General features: G+C 40.2%; 2 protein-coding genes across 2 annotated transcripts in view; one reads left to right on the top strand and one right to left on the bottom strand.

Moving 5' to 3' along the window:
- The window catches only part of TSPAN6 (tetraspanin 6), a 76689-nt gene that overhangs the window by 21221 nt on the left and 36474 nt on the right, over positions 1-18994 (bottom strand). The gene's annotated exons all lie outside the window — the stretch shown is intronic.
- Positions 3155-18124, top strand: TNMD (tenomodulin). The gene is made up of 7 exons (XM_529070.6): positions 3155-3285; positions 3450-3581; positions 12106-12246; positions 12472-12573; positions 15744-15897; positions 17256-17422; positions 17747-18124. Exons 1-7 carry the CDS (start codon positions 3238-3240, stop codon positions 17954-17956), a joined length of 954 nt encoding a protein of 317 aa, XP_529070.2. The 5' UTR covers positions 3155-3237; the 3' UTR covers positions 17957-18124.

Genomic DNA, 18994 nt, shown 5'->3' on the forward strand with positions numbered 1-18994 from the left:
TTCTACTCATTATTCAGGTCTTAGCTTAAGTGACAACTCCTCAGCATGGATTTCCCTCACCCATCCCACCCAATCCAAATTAGGTGATTTATAGCACCTGCACTTTTCCTTCTTAGCATATATCATCATTTATGTACTTTTATTTACAGGATTTTTTTCCTTTTAGTTTAATGTCTGTCTACCCAACAAGACTCTGAGCTCTATAAAGGAGGAACTGTGTTTGCTTGTCTACTACTGAATATATATCTAGCTCCTATAACAATGCCTGCCACATAGGGGACACTGAATAAATACATGCTAATCAATGAACAGTCTATTGAAATGCCATGTCCTTTGTGCCATTTTTCCTGCTTTTCTGAATCAGAATTAATCACTCTTCCCTCTATGTTTCCATGGAATATTGCTTTGACTCTTGGTTTAATTCAATCCTTTTAACAAGAAAGGCACGTTTTAAAAGATCTCAAAGTCTATTCAGGAGAGGAACACATAAAAAAGAATTATAATACAGCATACAAAGTATAACGGTTGAAGTATGAGCAAGATACAAAAGTAGAGCAAGGGAAAGGGTAATTAACTTAACGAAGTGGAAGAGATGAGACCAGGAAAGGCTTTCAAGGGGTGATAACACCTAGGCAGCATTTTGAAAGCCAAATGGGAATTTTCCAGGTAAACAAGGGAAGGCAGAAAACTCCAGGCAATGAATACAGCATGGGCAAATGTCCTACAGTGTGAAGAAGTAGGGCATGTTCATTAATAGGGTGTACAGTGTGAGGCAGGCATCAGAGGCATGGTGTGAATAACATCACTGAGGGGAACCATCTGACCCAATAAACATAAGTTTCTCCATGAGACTGCTCTTGTGGCTTTTCTTTTTTCTCTCTTTAAGCTTGACCAAAGAATTGTAGAACATACAGAATCGTGACATATTTCATAATTTATGTAATCAGTTTAATGCACAATCATGTATCCAACAATTAGAAAATTATTTTCCTTGAGACATTAGGATGTGGAGGTAGTCATATGTACATGCCCCATTTTCCTGCCCAGCTGCGACCTCCCAGTTGGCTCCATCGCTGTAGAAAAAAATTGTCCAAAATCAAGACTAGAGAGTTGGACAAAGTCCAGATCATTAAATGCCTACTATGTCAAAATAAGTGGCTTGGATTTTATAGACAATGAATAGATACTAAAGGATTTTAAGCAAGGGAGAGATTATCCTCAAATTTGAGTCTTAGAAAAATCACCTTGAAGACAATGTATGAGAGACAAGGAAAACAGAATTCTATTGCAATAGTAAAAGTGACTGAGAACCTCAACTTAAACAGTGGTGATTGACAATGGAGAGAATAGGATTGCAGAGCTAATTCAGAGGCAGAATTAACTGGACTTAATAATTGATTAGCCATGGGGATGAACAAGACAGGAAGAAATCAAGGATCATCTGGAAGTTTCTATTCTAGAGACTGATTATTGTGTCATTTAGTGAGAGAGGTAATACCAAAAAAAAAGTGCATGTTTGAAAGGAGAGATAACTAATTCAGTTTGGGATATATGGAATTTGAGGTGTCTGTTGGGTATTGTAGATGTCTAGCAGGTTAGATGGACATATGGATGTGGAGCTCCAAGAGAACAGCCTGGGTAAAATATATGGATGTGAAAGTTCTCAAAAAGGATGACAAACTAAACTGGGGTGTTAGCAGTGAGCACAGTAGGAAAGAACAGCTTTCAAAGATATAAAAATTTAGAATAGATAGGATCTAGTGATTGATTGGAATAGATAGGATCTAGTGATTGATTGGATAAAGGGAATGTGAAAAAGAGACAAAACCTCAGATTTTTGGTTTGAAAGACAAACCTCAGATTTTGGTTTGAAAGACTGGGTGCGTGACAATTCCACTATTATAAGCTAAGTTATGTCCCCTCAAAATTCATATGTTGATGCCCTAGCCCCCAGTATTTCTATATTTGACTGTATTTGGTGATAGGGTTTTTAAAGAGGTAATTAAGGTTAAGTGAAGTCATATGGATGGGACCTTATCCAATATAACTGATGTTCTTATAATAAAAGGAGATTAGGATACAGGCATACATAGAGGGAGAATGTCATGTGAATATGGAGATGGTCATCTACAAGCCAAGGAGAGAGGACTCAGAAGAAGCCAACCCTGATAACACCTTGATCTTGGACTTCTAGCCTCCAGAGCAGTAAGAATATAAATTTCTGCCATTTAAGCTACTCAGTCTGTGGTATTTTGTTATGGCAGCCCTAGCAAACTAATATAGCCACCAACTAAGGTTGGGAATATGAGGGGAAAAAGTAGGTTAGGAGAAGGTGTTGAAAGAAGACTTTGATATAGAACATGTTGAGTTTGAGATTCCTGAGGTATATCCAGGTGGAGTTGTTCAAATGGCCTTGAAATTAAAAGATAGAACTGGGTTACAGGTACAGATGTGGAAATCACTGATATGTAGGTGATATTTCCAACTGTAGGAATGAATGATATCATCTAAGAAGTCTGTGTAAAGTAAGAATGATCATCAAGAAGAGAACCATAAGGCATGTGAACATTAAAAAGCAGACTGAGGAAGAGGACCCAAGAAAGGAGAAAAATCAGAGACAGAAGATGAAGAGAGAGCGCTTAGAATTAGTCTTTATTTTATCCTGTTTTCATTATAATTAGTTAAGTACATATTGATAGCACCATTTAAAGAGCTTTAACTTAGTGAAGGAGGCAATATCTTATTCATTTCTGAATCTCAAACACCAAGCACAGTGCCTGACATTTAATATCCCTGCAATAAATATTTGTTGAACCAAATGGAATCGAAATTAGGACTTCATTCCCTTCTTTGTTTTGTTTGCTTATTTCTGGAGTGTGCAGCATGTATTGCCACTGATATTTTAAGTTCATAGTGAAAAATCATTTCAATGTGTTCTAGGCTTGGTCCCCTTCCAACCCAACCCCCAGGACAATAGTTTTCATTATAACCTTCTGTCTTTGCCATTCTGGATGGAATTCTGTGCACAGAAGTTATATACATATATGGGTATATCTATGTAACAAATCGCAGCACAGGAGTCCCCTGGGCTCCCTCAGGCTCTGGTATGACATATTTGAGCCATATAAATTCAGCTTCTCCTCTGGCATCTGTTAGCCGACTCACTTGCAACTCCACCTCAGCAGTGGTCTCTCAGTCCTCTCAAAGCAGGGAAAGAGTACTGTGTGCTGAGAGACCATGGCAAAGAATCCTCCAGAGAATTGTGAAGACTGTCACATTCTAAATGTAAGTTGATTCATATTTTTTCCCTTTTGAGCAGAAGCATGGTTTCACAGATTTATCATATTGCAAAGTGAACATTAGAAAGTGGAATCAAAGGTGACTTTGAATTATGGCTTGCTTATTGAGGTTTATTGTGTATTGTTTTATTCTCTCTGTTCTTTGGTTAGGCAGAAGCTTTTAAATCCAAGAAAATATGTAAATCACTTAAGATTTGTGGACTGGTGTTTGGTATCCTGGCCCTAACTCTAATTGTCCTGTTTTGGGGGAGCAAGCACTTCTGGCCGGAGGTACCCAAAAAAGTAAGTAAATACACATCATAATCTGATGCTTCTGTTCTGAGTTTGATTGAATTTAATTAGTAGGCATATAAATTATTCTGAAAATGAAAATCATTAAGTCTCTTTTGTGTTTATTTTCTGGTGGTATGAAAAACTGAATCAAGATTTTTCTCTCCTTCATTTGCCTAATTATTTTGGTAAGGGAAAAAAATTTATCTTCTATATTTTGGTTAGTAATGCTAGGGTATAGAATTACCCATTCTTCTATAATGCTTATATTTAAGGAGTTAAGACTCCTCCTAGGAGCAAAGTTTTTACCTTAAGAAAAAATACTTTTAATCTTTCTTTCAATTATCTGGGCAGAAACTGATGGAAAAGTAATTAGACCACCACATAAGGAGAAACCACCCAAAGTGGCAGCAAAGGATTTTCAGGGATTATGTTTCTGACTTAATGCATCTGCAGTGAGAACAGGCAGCAAGCTGCTTTTCAGGAGGAGCAATTCTCATACCTGACTTCACATTTATTTATGACTTTAAAAAAAAACTAGAGCTTTTCAGCTCCTTGCCAGCTGCAATCATCACTGTCCCACTGAGATAATAATGCCACAAGGTAGAAGCATGCGACACCAAGTCATTAATCACAGATAACTCAGAAAGCTTCTGATACTGGGGTCATTTGGTGAAGCTTGGCTAGCCACTGTAGTTTATATTTCTGTACCTTAGTGTTATTGTTATTCCTGGGCTCATAGGCAATGGGCAAGTTTAGATATAAAATAAATAAATAAAACCATAGTCCCAAATAAAACCATAGTCCCTTCATGCTCACAATTTCCATTTGAAAGATAATCAACAAATATACAAACTACAAGTTGTGAAGATAGTTTTCTGGCTTTGCCATGTTTTTCTGTTGGTGTGTGGATTGCTGCTGAAGTTATTGTTATTACTGTTGTTAATTGGTTGTCATAAGATGCTCATTTCTATTTGGTAACAGATGTAGGGAGAAAAAAGCACAAATCCAGGAAGGAGGATGATACAAGAAAATGGGTTGGCATGGACCGTTAGGAGCCAAAGGAGCAATAGGAGCAGAGAGAAAAAAATATGGGTCAGTGGGGAGAGAGAGGCAGAGCAGGAAAAGCAGAAAATAAGCTGGCTAAGTGTCTGAAAGAAAACAGAGGTATAAAGCATAACCACCCTTGGGTTCTCCACCTCTGCTGTCATACCCACTTTCATTTAGTCCCAAAGGATATCTTATCAGGTTTAAGTAGGAGGGAGAGCAAGCCAGCCTACTTTGTTTGCCTTTTTATTTATACTTTGTTCCAGAAAAGATTTCAGGCATCACCCAATGCCTATAGTTAGCCCTATCCCCTACTCCTCCTCCCCTTACTGCTCCTTGCTTCTGAACTACTTACCGTTCAAATGTCCTTCTAGAGAAGCCACCTGTGTTCAGGCTGGCAGGGTGGGTAAAGCAATCGAGATCAGGAAGGAAACAGCAAATTAATAAGAGAGCCAAAATGCATTCCAATACAATTCTGGTACCACTTAGCTAATTCCCAAGGTGATATGTCACCCCACAAGTTGAACCTTGGATCCTCTTGAAAATTATCCATGAGTTAAAGGGCCATAAATCCTTTGTTCTCCACAGCCATAATGTACTTAACTGGGCATGGTGGATAGCTAGTCCTTTTGACCACCCTTAGATGCTTGCCTAAATAAGGGGCCAAATGGCCTTTCTTGTTTTATTGTTGTCATTGGTACTGCAAATGCTATTCCAAAAGAGTATATGTGTTTTTATAAACTTACAGTGCTATTTGCCTCAACGCAGCTATAAACGACTAGGTGGAGACCTTGCCTTTTTATTGCAAAGTGTCAAACTCACTTGCAGCTTCATGGTCTCCTCTCTTTCCCTATTCTATCATCTTTACATCTTATTCTAGTTCTGTTTTTAATGATTATAAGGAGCAATCCTATGATACCTCAAACCAAAATAAAACTTGGTCAGTGCATGCACAGAAGAGGTGGGATATGCTGCTGAATAAAGTTTATCAAAAATCAAACCTCTTGTGAAGTAATCCATTTTGGGATGTCATTTTCAGCAAAGGGACTCTCAGAAATGAACAAAGCTATTATGAAGTAATCCAGATAAAGACAACAGGTGTCCCCTAGGGCAAGTTTCTCTACCATGAACAAATGTTGTTGGTTTTCCATTCCAGTGGGGAGTTATGATTCATTGTCTTTGATATTTAAGTCATGGCCTTCATAAGACCAGGTTTGGTTCATTGAAAACTAAGAAATCAGCTGGAAATGTGGATGCTTTACTTAGTCCACTACTACCTTCAGGTCCCAGACAAAGATCTCAGGAGACCATCTATGTTTCCAATGGCTACGCCTATCAACAAGCCTGCCTTAGAGCAGACTTAAGAATTCTGGGAAGAGACTAGCAGTCAGATTAGTCTTGGAAGAGTTGCATAGGAAAGGGACACAGGCATCTTACACAAATTAAAGACTCTCCCCTTAATGGTATGGCCTAGCAAGAAACAACAGCAGATTAAAATCCAGGCTCTTTGGGCTTTCCTTAACAAATCTGTGAGACTTGTTGGGACTCTGTGGCCCTTGGTAGAGAGAGCTGTGCATGCAACTGTGCTTATTGGTGGCAGTGATTTGTTTGCAGTCCTGGGATTTCCTCCAAGCTCTTAGTGTTTGCTCTCCTAGCCTCCACCACGCCTCCTTTTTATTTTGTCTTTCAACATCTGTGTATAATAAACAGTATTTATTTAACATCCCACATCTGGTGTTGACATTTCCATGCCAATAAGTCCTTCTCCTCACTCCCGCTTTGGTGTGTACAAAAGATCCAGATTCCTGTATCCAAATTGAGAACAAGCCATGCTTGACCTCCTCCCCTCACATACCTCAGGTTTGCGTGCACACAGGTGTGCACACGCACAGACTCACACACACACAGACACACACACACACACACAGACCAGAGAGAGAATGAAATCAAAATAAAGTGAAACAAGGACGACTAACTCTGGGTGAGCTGCTGCATTTTCTTACATGTCCCAGGCCCCTGACCCACAGCCACATACAGGAGCCACCTGAGCTAAATGAAAGCCAGGTCCATCCAGCTCTGAATTCAGCTTTCTTAAACAAGCAGAAGAGACCTATTCAGTCCCAGCAATTTTGAGAAAGCATCGTAATGAGGCTCCCCTTCTAGGCAGTGACTGCCCTGGGATCATTGAAGCAGAATCACCAAAGAAACATTCTTGCTTAAAGCCCCCTGTATTACACATTTTACTGGAAACAGTCAGAAGCCAACTCCTCAGCTAATTAATCCAACATGAAGCAAACAAATCAGAAAAATCCTAGCCCTTAAACCAACAGTTTAGAAACTTAGCACAGACCTTGTAGCCCATCCCTGCCAATCCTTTGTGGAGCGAGGCAGAAGAATCATACGTTTAATAAATGAAAGAGTGTCCTTACTGCCTTACATAGGAGCTGCCTGGTGACTTTAGGGTTGTTTGAAAGCCATCAGGACCACACAGTAATCAATAGATTCGTGAGGATGTTCCTTCAACTTCTATATATTACCAGAGCAATGAGGAGTGGTAGGGATAAGCAGGCATTTTTCTGCCCTCCTGCCACACCTCAGTTGCAGGTGATCATTAAAACAGTCTCCCCCAGCGTTGTGAGTCCACTATCATTCTAGGTTGAAAATCCTTTGCTCAGAAGAAGCACTTTCTTGACGAGTCTGATTGCAACTTTTTGTGCGTGCCTATTTCTTGGCACGCACAATTGGGCATTAGCCCAATATTAACTTTTTTCACTCCTCTCTAGGCACACAAGGAAGACAACTTTTTTCTCCAGGTCCCCTGGGCTTTCCTACACCACAGTCCGGTGGGTGAAATGTGGGTCTAGAGAAACATGAATATACCCTCAAGGAAAAAGTTGAAGGAGTAGCCGGAATATTTTTGGCAGGGAGACGGAGCTTTACCAGATGGTGCCATGTTGGCATTTTCAAAAAAAAAAAAAAAAAAGACCTCTCTTCATTTTCCTCTTAAAGCATTGTGAGACCCAGGTCCACCCTTGTACAACTCTCACTGGGCCAGCTCTTATTCTGGGCTACTCAAGGGCAGCTCCCAGCAATTACGTGGAGCCAGGCTGTGGCTGTGATGGGCATGTTCTTCTTAGTTAGTCTCTTCATTCTCCTAAGGCAGCATTTGCTGAACAACTTATATGACACCAGGATGAAGAGCCTGGGCCTTCAAAGACAGCTGTTCTGGAGTGGTTGAGAGTGGAATTGGGGCTGTGGAGGAAGTAGCCTGGATGATCAACAGATAGTGGCAGTAGGCGTAGTCCAGTGATCAACCTGACAGGTTGATCTGAGCAAATCTCAGCAGACTTTGCTAACTATCTAACATTACAGATGAAAAGGGGTAAAGGATTAAAATAGGAACTGAGTCCCTAGAGACACTCAGTGATTTGCCCAAAATCACACAGCTTGTAAGTGGTGGGGTTAAGGTTAGAACTAGAGGCTAGTCTAGTTTCCACTATTCTTCAGCTGCATTTAAGAATCAGGGATGGGGATAATGGGTAGGAGAAAAACTTACTGGTCAGCTCAAGTCTGTAGATAAAAGAAGTAGCTTTTTCTTGTTGAAAAAGAATGTCTGTGCTGCTTATGCCAATATTTTGCATATTGCCAAATGGTGATTGAAGATGCAGAACTCTAACTTTGCATAAGGAACAATCTGTCTGCTCTGTGTTGGTAAAGAAATACCCAGAGGCCCTTTAATTCCCCCAAGTTAGATTAATAATAATATGGTACAGTGCATTCTCTTCCCTTCCTTCCAGCCTAACACCTGCTAGCCAGCTATTCTGAGCATGTATTTCACCTTTGGAGAGTGTACCTCATAACAGACAGTAAGGGATGAAGATGGAGTGAAGAGCAGCTAGATTAATCACAGGCTTCAAAAAACAAACCTAAGCCAAATGTCCTCAAATCCCTGTCAGGACAGGCTAAAGCTTCTTGCCCCTAAAACAGATCCATCACACTGAGGTCTGAGATAGCTTTACCTTTTCTAAATAGCTTTCTTTTCTGATCTCAGGGACTGCCACAGAGGCAAGAAAACAAGGAAAACTGTGAAAGAGGGATGTTAGGGCTCATTTGCTGCCTGAATGGAGGATTTAACTGGACTGAAGACAGAATTCCTGGGCAGGGAAGAAAAATGGGTTGTGTCCTCTACATATTTTGTCAGTGTGGTCTTCTTACACTTCTCACTGCCTGGACTTAACCACATATCTGTCTCATTTCACTTCTGATTCCTATTCCACTCCATTGGCTTCCTTGTTCCATTCCAGTGTTCTGGTTCTTATAGTTAAGGCCAGCCTTATGTGTGGGTGGAGTAAGAGCCCATTTGAGTGGTGCTGGAAAGATGCCCTTGCCCCCAAATATCTCCCATTCCTCGTGCCACTGTGCCTATTAGATTGTTGCAAAAGTAACTGTGGTTTTAGCCATTGAAAGTAATGGCAAAGTAATAAAGTAATAAAATCCACTATTAGTACTTCATTCCTCTGAGTGAAGTATTGCACTCAAATTTTTAAACAGACAAATATTCATCACTAATATCTAAGTGTGAAATCATGGGTCAGATTGATTTCTTCTTTGTCATAAGGTACCTGAAGCACCACGAGATTCCTAGATGTCTAGACAGGAGACAAAGGGACAGAAATGGGAAGAGAAAGGGGAAGGGCTATGAGGGTATAGAATGAACAGAATATGAAAATAGAGCAGAAAAGGAAAGCTAGAAGCACCAAAAATTAACTCTCTCTATTTTCCAATTGGGCAGGGGTGTACTCCTCATCATATTCTGTCCTTGCTCTATCCTCCCTGGAATAAAGCTGAGTTGGAGGCAGCTGAGATGAGCTACTTGTAGCCCACTCACACCTCTCTTCAGGCCAGTCATCCTGTCTCTGCTTTAGCTTGCTCCTGGAGAGGACAAAGCCATTTATTCTTTCATCTCCAGAAAGACCTTCAACCCCTGAGCCAGGAAGCTTAGTAGAGAGCAAAGTACTTGTGATGCCAAAGGCATGAGCTCAGTCTTCATATGGGCCAGTGAAGCTTGCATAGCCATTACCCAAGCAATGTGCTCCACAGGGACCCAGGCGAGACAGTGTGTCTGGATTTGCTCATACCCATCTCCAAACAGTCCAAAGTGGGCCACCAGCATCATCTTCCTAGACGAAGAACAGTCTGTTCCAAAAGGACACCTTTGATAGTGGAATTCTGTCTGGGTGAATATATAGCTCCCCACTCCTACCCCCTACCAAGGATTCACACATAAACGAAGTCATTCTGTTCCCACTCTAGTAACTTATCATTACTAACATAAAGCCAACAAGTTGGTTAATGAACACAATCAGAATGGACCCCTTCTCCCCTACCAAAAAAACTCTTTGCAGGAATGTTGAAAATAATCAAGATCTGCTGAGCTTGGCAGTTTCCAATAGTTTTCATCTAGCAAGGTGTCCAAGTAAAGTGCATTGCCAACAGTGCAGGAAAACTCATTCCACAGAAGCACACTGAAATTCTAAATGTCACCAGTAGGTTCCATAGTCTTCTACCAGTGATTGAAAATACAGCCTGTATTTTCTCTTTCGCCCAGGTAGGCAGTGTTCCAGCATCCCCTAGTCTCTAACCTCATTTTTCCATACAATAATCCATCAGTGGTGCTACTGATGAAATAAACACCCTACCGCAGCCCCCAATGGCTAGTGGCATCAACATTTGTCTCAAAAATGGATAGTATTTCTAACAAAATTCCCCCGTTGGGAGAGCTGACAGGACTGGATCTGAAGTGGATGCCTCTCTTTTCTACTTAGGTCAGACAGACTGAGAGCTCAATTTGTTGCCATAGGTAGAAGTTTCTCTTCTCAAGCTGGCTGCAGAGCTGGAACTGAGGACATATTTATTGCTAGAAGCAAATAACAAACCTAAAGGAATTTGCTACCTATCACAAACCAGGCCAGACTTCCTGAGTTAACTCTGCAATTGCCAGAGAGTTCTAAGTATTGTTTTTCTTTCACTTTTAAAATGGTTTTTTTAAAAGACCTGCCAATACTCAAAAATGTCTCTTTAGGAAGATAAGGATGTGCCATTGGTGGGGAAAACTTATTCAACAAATACTTAGGTTCCAACCATGTCCAAGGCACTGTAGGGCTACCAAGAGGTAAATGACATTGTCTCTTGTTTTTCTCTTCAGCAGCTACATTAGACTTGTCACCCTTGAAGTAACACTTGCTTCTACAAATGGTTCCAATTTGTTTTTCTCTAGTTGAGTTGGTGAATATTTGACCAGGTTAAACTAACATTCAGTCAATGGCATCAGCAGAGACTAAAAAATGACCCAACCTGGTGTAAGTTCTCTATAAGGCTGCCACTGGGAACCGTATCATTAGAAAGCAATGTGTGGGCTCTGAAGAAGACTTGCTTTTTCAGGCTTTTAGTTTCCCAAATTTTTTTCATAAGGAAAAATGAACATGGAGAAACTCGATAAACAAAGGTCTCCTAAAGACAGAGATAAAATAGACTTCCAAAAGGCATCATCAGGTCTGGCCTGGTTTGTGACAGATAACAAATTCCTTTATGCTTAGTTGCTTCTACCTATAAATATGTCCTAAAATTATAAGTTATGGGCTTACTCCTAAACTGCAGTGCCATATGGGACTGGTCCTCTTGGTCTTTAGAAATACAATTGCCTCTTTTAGAGTGCAGGAGAAAATCTGGGGTTTTGTTTTAGCCACTCAAGAAAGACCTGATGAGCAGTCTTTCTTCTTGGGAGGCTCCACGTCACTTAATGCAGGACACTTGGCTCAGTTGGCTTAATTCCATATACACAAAAGAATCCGCAGAACTTGAAAACAACTGAATATGGCTTGGGAAACAGAACCCAGGAATAAACTGGGTGGGGTTGGTTGCCGTATAAAGAGAAGGCTAAGGGAAGGCAATAAATGTTTCCTGGAGTTTAAGGGGCAAAGGAAGCAAACAGAGCAGGGTAGGGCTCTAATATTGGCAAGGAGAAAGTCTTCAGATTCTAAAAGGAATAGACTCAAGGCTGTTGTGGCAATATTAAAGCCCTGGATAAATAAGGAGACAAAAAACACTTAACCATTTTAAGTGTATTCAAATCTCTTTCTAAGCCCTAATGAATTTCACGGGTGAGGGGCGGGGCAGTGAGGGGGGGGGTCGTGATTACTTAGCACTTGGAAAGGGAAGTGGTAGCTTAAAGAAGCAGCATAGGTTTTAGGTGATCCCTCAGCTTAACACAAGGGGAAAATACTTTATAGGCTGGTTTGCAAACTATCATTTGCTGTTTAGTCAAGGCTGCCAAGAAAACTGTTGGAATTCTTAGTAATTAGCTCAGCAGCTTGGCTTGAATTCAAAATACCAGCTCTGAAGGGATCCCCATATCAGCTCCAGCGCCAAAAGCACCTCACTTTAGGGACACACTGAGTATCTTAGAGATTGTTTTCCTCTGTTCTCCCAGACCTATGACATGGAGCACACTTTCTACAGCAATGGAGAGAAGAAGAAGATTTACATGGAAATTGATCCTGTGACCAGAACTGAAATATTCAGAAGCGGAAATGGCACTGATGAAACATTGGAAGTACACGACTTTAAAAACGTAAGTTGGATGTTTTCCCCCTAAGGCTTTCCACTTAAAATATTAGAGCAGTTGAGTCAAGTTAAAAATAGCCTCCATCTAAAATTTGAATTCAAATGGAAAGCTAGCCTCCTCTAGCTTTCCATTTGAATTCAAATTTTGCTAGTCTGGGACCCCAAAAGATCATGGAACTTACTAATAGTGGCTCTTTTGGGAAGCTTTATTGTTGTTTTGTCTGTTTTATAGGGATACACTGGCATCTACTTCGTGGGTCTTCAAAAATGTTTTATCAAAACTCAGATTAAAGTGATTCCTGAATTTTCTGAACCAGAAGAGGAAATAGATGAGGTATGTAAGAAGAATAATTGTGGTGGCAAAAGACATCATTTATTGGATGCTAGCTATGTGCCAAACATTGTACTAAATGCTTTACTTTTCTTTGATTCTCCAACAACCTTATAAATAGATACTATTGTTATCATCATTTTCAGATCAGGAAACTAGAACTCAGAGCCAAAAAGTGACTTGCTCAAGGTCACACAGCTAGTGAGTAGCAGATTGGGGTCTTGAACTTAGGCCTTTCAGAAAACTCAAGTGCATAATTTTAGGTGCAATGCTATACTCTTATACCCGGGCACCCATTAACATTATGTTGATTTTCTCTGAAACCAAAGATTTCTAGTAAGAGGGATGAGCCAGAGAAACAAAATCAATCTTGCCTCAGATAAAGTGTTTTTAAAAAAGAAAGTTCCAAAGCCACCTGGGGTTCTTGCCACTTTTGTCACACTTCAGTATTCACCTATTTTAAAGATTGTGGTTCATTCACCTTACCATTTTATGCTGGGCTGCTAATGGAATAATTCACATTTAACCTTAGTAGGAAAGGCAAAAGCAAAGAAGGTGAACACTGCAATGGGATACAAATTCTCTGAAAACACCCTGCTAGACCAAAGTAAGGCAACCTAGGGTGCTGGTGAAATCACTGAATGGCCCTTTAAAACCTAATGGGAGATGGATGTTATTGCCTAAAATACAACGATCTGTAAGGCCCTTGAGGCTCTTTATTGTTCCCTGATATTTTGTCTATAATTACAGTATGGTTTTATTAGTGGGAGGAGAAGAGGGACCTCAGTTAAGGTCCTATTGTGACAGCATATCCCCACTATAGCAAGAAAAAACAAACATTGGTTTGGTTTGGTTTAGTGCTTAGTTGCCAAATCTAAAGTGGAATTATGGCAATGGCAGAATGATCTTTCTTCTTCTTCTTCTTCTTTTTTGTATTTTTAGTAGAGACGGGGTTTCACCATAGCCAGGATGGTCTCTATCTCCTGACCTCATGATCCGCCCGCCTAGGCCTCTCAAAGTGCTGGGATTACAGGCGTCAGCCACCGCGCCCAGCCATGGCAGAGTGATCTTTCTATAAACTATAAAAACTTCTTTCTTTCTTTCTTTCTTTCTTTCTTTCTTTCTTTCTTTCTTTCTTTCTTCTCTCTCTCCCTGTTCTTTTTCACTTTTCTCCCACCCAGCTCCCTCCATCTTGATTCTCACCAACCCATTTATCTTTTCCTTTACCTTTTTCTTTACCTTTTTCTTTATTTGGGGGCGGTGGGTGGGGAGGACTATTTTTCTTTCCCTTACCCAAGTCTTAGAGCTGTCATTGGCTCCCACTTTACTCTTTCATGCTACTGGTCTCCTCGGGGCCAGAGAAGTTACAGACCCTTGTTACTAGAATTTGCAAGAAAAAGAAGAACGTTCTCCCAAAGATGATGCTCTGCTCCCAAGGCCTACGGTAGTGACAAAGTTTGGAGACTTTTTTTAAAGTAAGCATAAGTTAGATGCATCTGAGGAATAGATCGACGTTCAGGATATTAGGAATGACTATAGAAGGCAAAGGTAAGATAAAAGGAAAATCAATAGGATTAAAAAGCTACTATACACAATAACATATGCTGATTACATACAGAAAATAATGTAAGCATTTGAGTAGGCCACTCAGCAATGAGAACCTGAAGTGATATAATAGGATTTATTTTTTTGAAAGATTAAGGCAAAGGAGGCGGGGCACGGTGGCTCACGCCTATAATCCCAGCCCTTTGGGAGGCCGAAGAGGGGGATCACTGGAGGTCAGGAGTTCGAGACCACTCTGGCCAACATGGTGAAAACCCATCTCTACTAAAACAAAACAAAACAAAACAAAATTAGCCGGGCATGGTGGCGTGTGCCTGTAATCCCAGCTACTGAAGAGCATGAGGTGGGAGGATCACTTGAACCCGGGAGGTGGAGGTTTCAGTAAGCCGAGTTTGCGCCACTGCACTCCAGCCTGGGTGACAGAGCGGGACTCAGTGTCAAAAAATAAATAAATAAACAAAAAATAAAGGCAAAGGCTCATAATGTCTCATTTTGGCCCTAATTTAGTCTTCAGTTAATTTCACCAAATATTTTAAATAACGCAAATTCATTTCATGATAGTAAGAACACTGTACCTTCAAGTAAATCTTGTTTTTTATATTCACGCCACAGATTTTTTTTTTAATGAGACAAATTTGTGGTCCTGAATGACAAAAACCTTCTTCTGTACTTCCCTCCACACTGTATCCATGGCATGTGTATTTTAAACATGCAGAGCAGGTATATAAATAGCCCTGATTTTGCTAACAAAGCTAGTCAGCATACCAACCTCATTTTATACAATTCCTTTCAATGCATCTCAAGGTCGTTACAGACTCAAGGACAAAGGTGCTAAGACTTTAGAATTGTAAATGATTCCGGGAGAAATTAGTAAGAACTAGGTATACAACACAATTACCTCAATACTAGAAACTGAAGAGAAAGTGGCATCCTTCACAATATAAAAAAAGCTGCTTAAAGGAAAAACACTCTGTGAGGTAAACTCTAAGCATCTACAATGAAAGGAATGCAATAGTAGGAAGGCCAATGAAGTCATAAACTGGAGACTTGCCTTTAAAACATAAAAGGACATCTTTTGTACTATAACTAGCTACCATCAACAGGCAAATCTTGTAAAACCAAAATATTAGATTACATTGTTATTGAATTGATCTCACCAGTTTGGATTATAGGAGTTTTGTCAGCTTCGGGTCAAATCCTGCTTGCCACCCAAGATGCAAACCTAAAATAAGGCAGGCTAATAAAATGTATTTATAAAAAAGAAAACAAATGTAAATCACTTAGGGTTCCAGAAGCTCAAGTTAAAACATACACAGACCCAGGGCACCCTGAAAATAACGAAGCCCCTTTCTGACTTTGAGTGAAATGGTAACAGAGAAGGCTCCTACTTTAGTAAGCAGTCTTGCTGTTAGACCCAGGAAGGAGGAAGGATCAGTTGTTAACTCCCCCAAGGGCACCCACTGAATGCAAGGCACAGAGCTAGTTCACCAGCAGCCCTAGGATTAAAATTGTTACACTCAAAATATATTGTTTTCCAGCATCCCATAATGTCTCACTTGTTCTATTAATTTCTCTGCCAATCCCTACCCTAAGCTACTTTCTTCTTTCAGAATGAAGAAATTACCACAACTTTCTTTGAACAGTCAGTGATTTGGGTCCCAGCAGAAAAGCCTATTGAAAACCGAGATTTTCTTAAAAATTCCAAAATTCTGGAGATTTGTGATAACGTGACCATGTATTGGATCAATCCCACTCTAATATCAGGTATGACATTCTTATCCTCATCCTCCTCCTATTTTCTAAGACAGTAACAGGTTAATGTTCCCAGCATTTAGAGGCTACATTTCTAGGAAAACAAATGATCGGTTTATATCTTCTTGGATGAGTCTATATATGCTGACTGCCAGTGAGGAGGGAATTTTTCACAGCCAAGTTATAAATCAGATAAATTAATGTTGACAGGCTTTTAAATATCCCAGCAAAGGTAACACCACCCTAATGTGACTAGTGATAGCAAAAAACTAATCTGTCTCTCTTTGCACATCTATATTCATTGCAGTCGGTATGCCAGACTATTGCTCAAACCACTGTGGGTCCAACCCAAGAATAGAGGAGAGAAGGGCAAAAACAATGCTCTGCTATCAAGAAGGATTCCCTATGTCAAATGGTGGCATTTTCCTTAGAAGATAGGACAATCACTGCAATACAAATTTCTTTGTTGCTGTTTTAGGAATTACTATAAAAATAGTTGAGGGCTTGATGTCCAGAGTAGAAGAGTCCAGCCCTCAACTTCCAGTCAGCCCATAGAGAAGGTAAAGGCCCCTGGATGTCTTAGTCTGTTTAGCTAACATGGAATTTGGCCTCCCTCATTCTGCACAGCATAGATTACTCTATTACCCAAGAGAGGTTATTCTCACCAATGTAAGCATCTGTGGGTACTCTTTAGAGATATTAAAAAGGTGACTAAATGCAGTGTGGTATCCTGGACTGGATGCTGGAACAGAAAAAAACATTAGTAGAAATACTAATGAAATCTGAATAAAGTCTGTAGTTTAGTTAATAACATTGTACCAATTCTAACTTCTGATTTTTGATCATTGTACCATGGTTATGTGAGGTAACATTAGGGGAAACCGGGTGAAGAATATGTGAACTCTGTACTATTTCTGCAACTCTTCCATAAATCTAAGATTATTTCTAAACAGAAAGTTTAAAAAAAATTTAAGACAAGAAACATAAGGGAAGTGGGAGGACAGAGGATGTCAAATCAATTCAGGCAACCAAGAAATATTTATTGAGCATCTACATGGGTAAAATCATCATTGTAGGAGATACAGAAGTCCCTTGTCCTCAGTTTTTAATTTAGTGTGCTATTAAGGCAAAGCAGTAAATGTTTGATGCCAAAGAAGCAAAGAAGTTTGTGTATGTAGAAATGATCAGGCTTGTTTTGGAAACTACTCTAAAATATCAGCTGAAGGAGCTTGGAAAAGTGGTCCATGCCTAAATGATGCCAGTTAGAAGACACAATGAAAATCTCTATCCCCAGCTGCTATTCTCCCAAGCACTTCTTTCAGGAACATTTGCAAAGCAGTTGCATCACAACTTTGCATTTATTATCTTAGTTTCTGAGTTACAAGACTTTGAGGAGGAGGGAGAAGATCTTCACTTTCCTGCCAACGAAAAAAAAGGGATTGAACAAAATGAACAGTGGGTGGTCCCTCAAGTGAAAGTAGAGAAGACCCGTCACGCCAGACAAGCAAGTGAGGAAGAACTTCCAATAAATGACTATGTGAGTTATGTTTATGTAAACTCTTGATAGAGGAGGAAAAAAGAGCCCTCACAAAACTTACTACCCCTCAGATCACAATCATTGGAAGGAGAATGATCATGGCTTTAACAAAAAAAAAAAATGTTTAAGAAACTTGGAATCTCCAGGAGGCTCATTCAAAATCAATCTCGATCTCTGTAGATATATCTCCATGATCAGGCTAAGGAGCTTAATTTCTCACAAGCCCCCAAATCATACAGTCTTCTAGTTCTCCCCTGCTTGGTGAGAACTCTTGCTAGTGAACCTTCCTCTCCCACCCCCAACACTGGCTTCTTCTTCTTTCAGACTGAAAATGGAATAGAATTTGATCCCATGCTGGATGAGAGAGGTTATTGTTGTATTTACTGCCGTCGAGGCAACCGCTATTGCCGCCGCGTCTGTGAACCTTTACTAGGCTACTACCCATATCCATACTGCTACCAAGGAGGACGAGTCATCTGTCGTGTCATCATGCCTTGTAACTGGTGGGTGGCCCGCATGCTGGGGAGGGTCTAATAGGAGGTTTGAGCTCAAATGCTTAAACTGCTGGCAACATATAATAAATGCATGCTATTCAATGAATTTCTGCCTATGAGGCATCTGGCCCCTGGTAGCCAGCTCTCCAGAATTACTTGTAGGTAATTCCTCTCTTCATGTTCTAATAAACTTCTACATTATCACCAACAGCCTGATTGCTGCTGAACACACTGGGTAAGTGTTTGCTGAGAATATTCACAGCAACTGAAATGGAGCAGACCCGTCAAACATAGATGAATATGCTGAGGCTGAGAAAACAATGCCCCAAAATGAAGGCCTCAGAAGCAAAAGTTTTTCTCTGACCTTCTCCTACCTGCCAGTCTCTCAGTCCCATTCTCCCCCGAGGCTAGCCATAACAGCTAGAATCCCTCTTCCTCAAGGCGTGTCATATAAATCTAAACCCCTTTTTTCCAAAGCCAGCCATTAAACCTAAAAATATCACTCTGATTTTTCCTCTGCTTTTCTGTGTAAAAGCTGGCCATAAGGAAATTATCTGACCTACCTTGTTTGACTGTAGGTCATAAGACTCCCTTTCCAGAGAGGATCCAACACAACAGGTTTGGAAGTAGAAAAGGGCAAAGCATAATGATACCTAAATATCATATTTTACTCTGCTGTATTAAGACAGTGGAAATAAGGGGCTGATGATAAAATGTCTCCATAACTGATGCATTAAAAACATATCCTTTTGTGCATAGCCCCAGTGTTTAATTATATGAAAGATATATTGTGAACTTGCTTAAGTATCAATTAAGCTGCTGGACAGGCAGTGAGTCATAGCAGGCCAACACTAAAATATTCCAAATGTGCAGACTCAGTAAAGGAGAAAGCTAAACTAGCAAAAAGGGTCTCAGGCTCTCCTCCTATAAACAGGAACTCAACTTAGGACAAATTCAACATTCCATAGCCTTCACATCTGGCTCCTCTTTATATCAGTGTTTGATTAGATACCTTTCCAAGGCAATTGTCTAAAAAACAAGAACCCATAAATACCATTCACAGAAACAGGCATCATAG

Source organism: Pan troglodytes, chromosome X, assembly GCF_028858775.2.
Source record: "Pan troglodytes isolate AG18354 chromosome X, NHGRI_mPanTro3-v2.0_pri, whole genome shotgun sequence".
In the NCBI taxonomy this organism is placed as follows: domain Eukaryota; kingdom Metazoa; phylum Chordata; class Mammalia; order Primates; family Hominidae; genus Pan; species Pan troglodytes.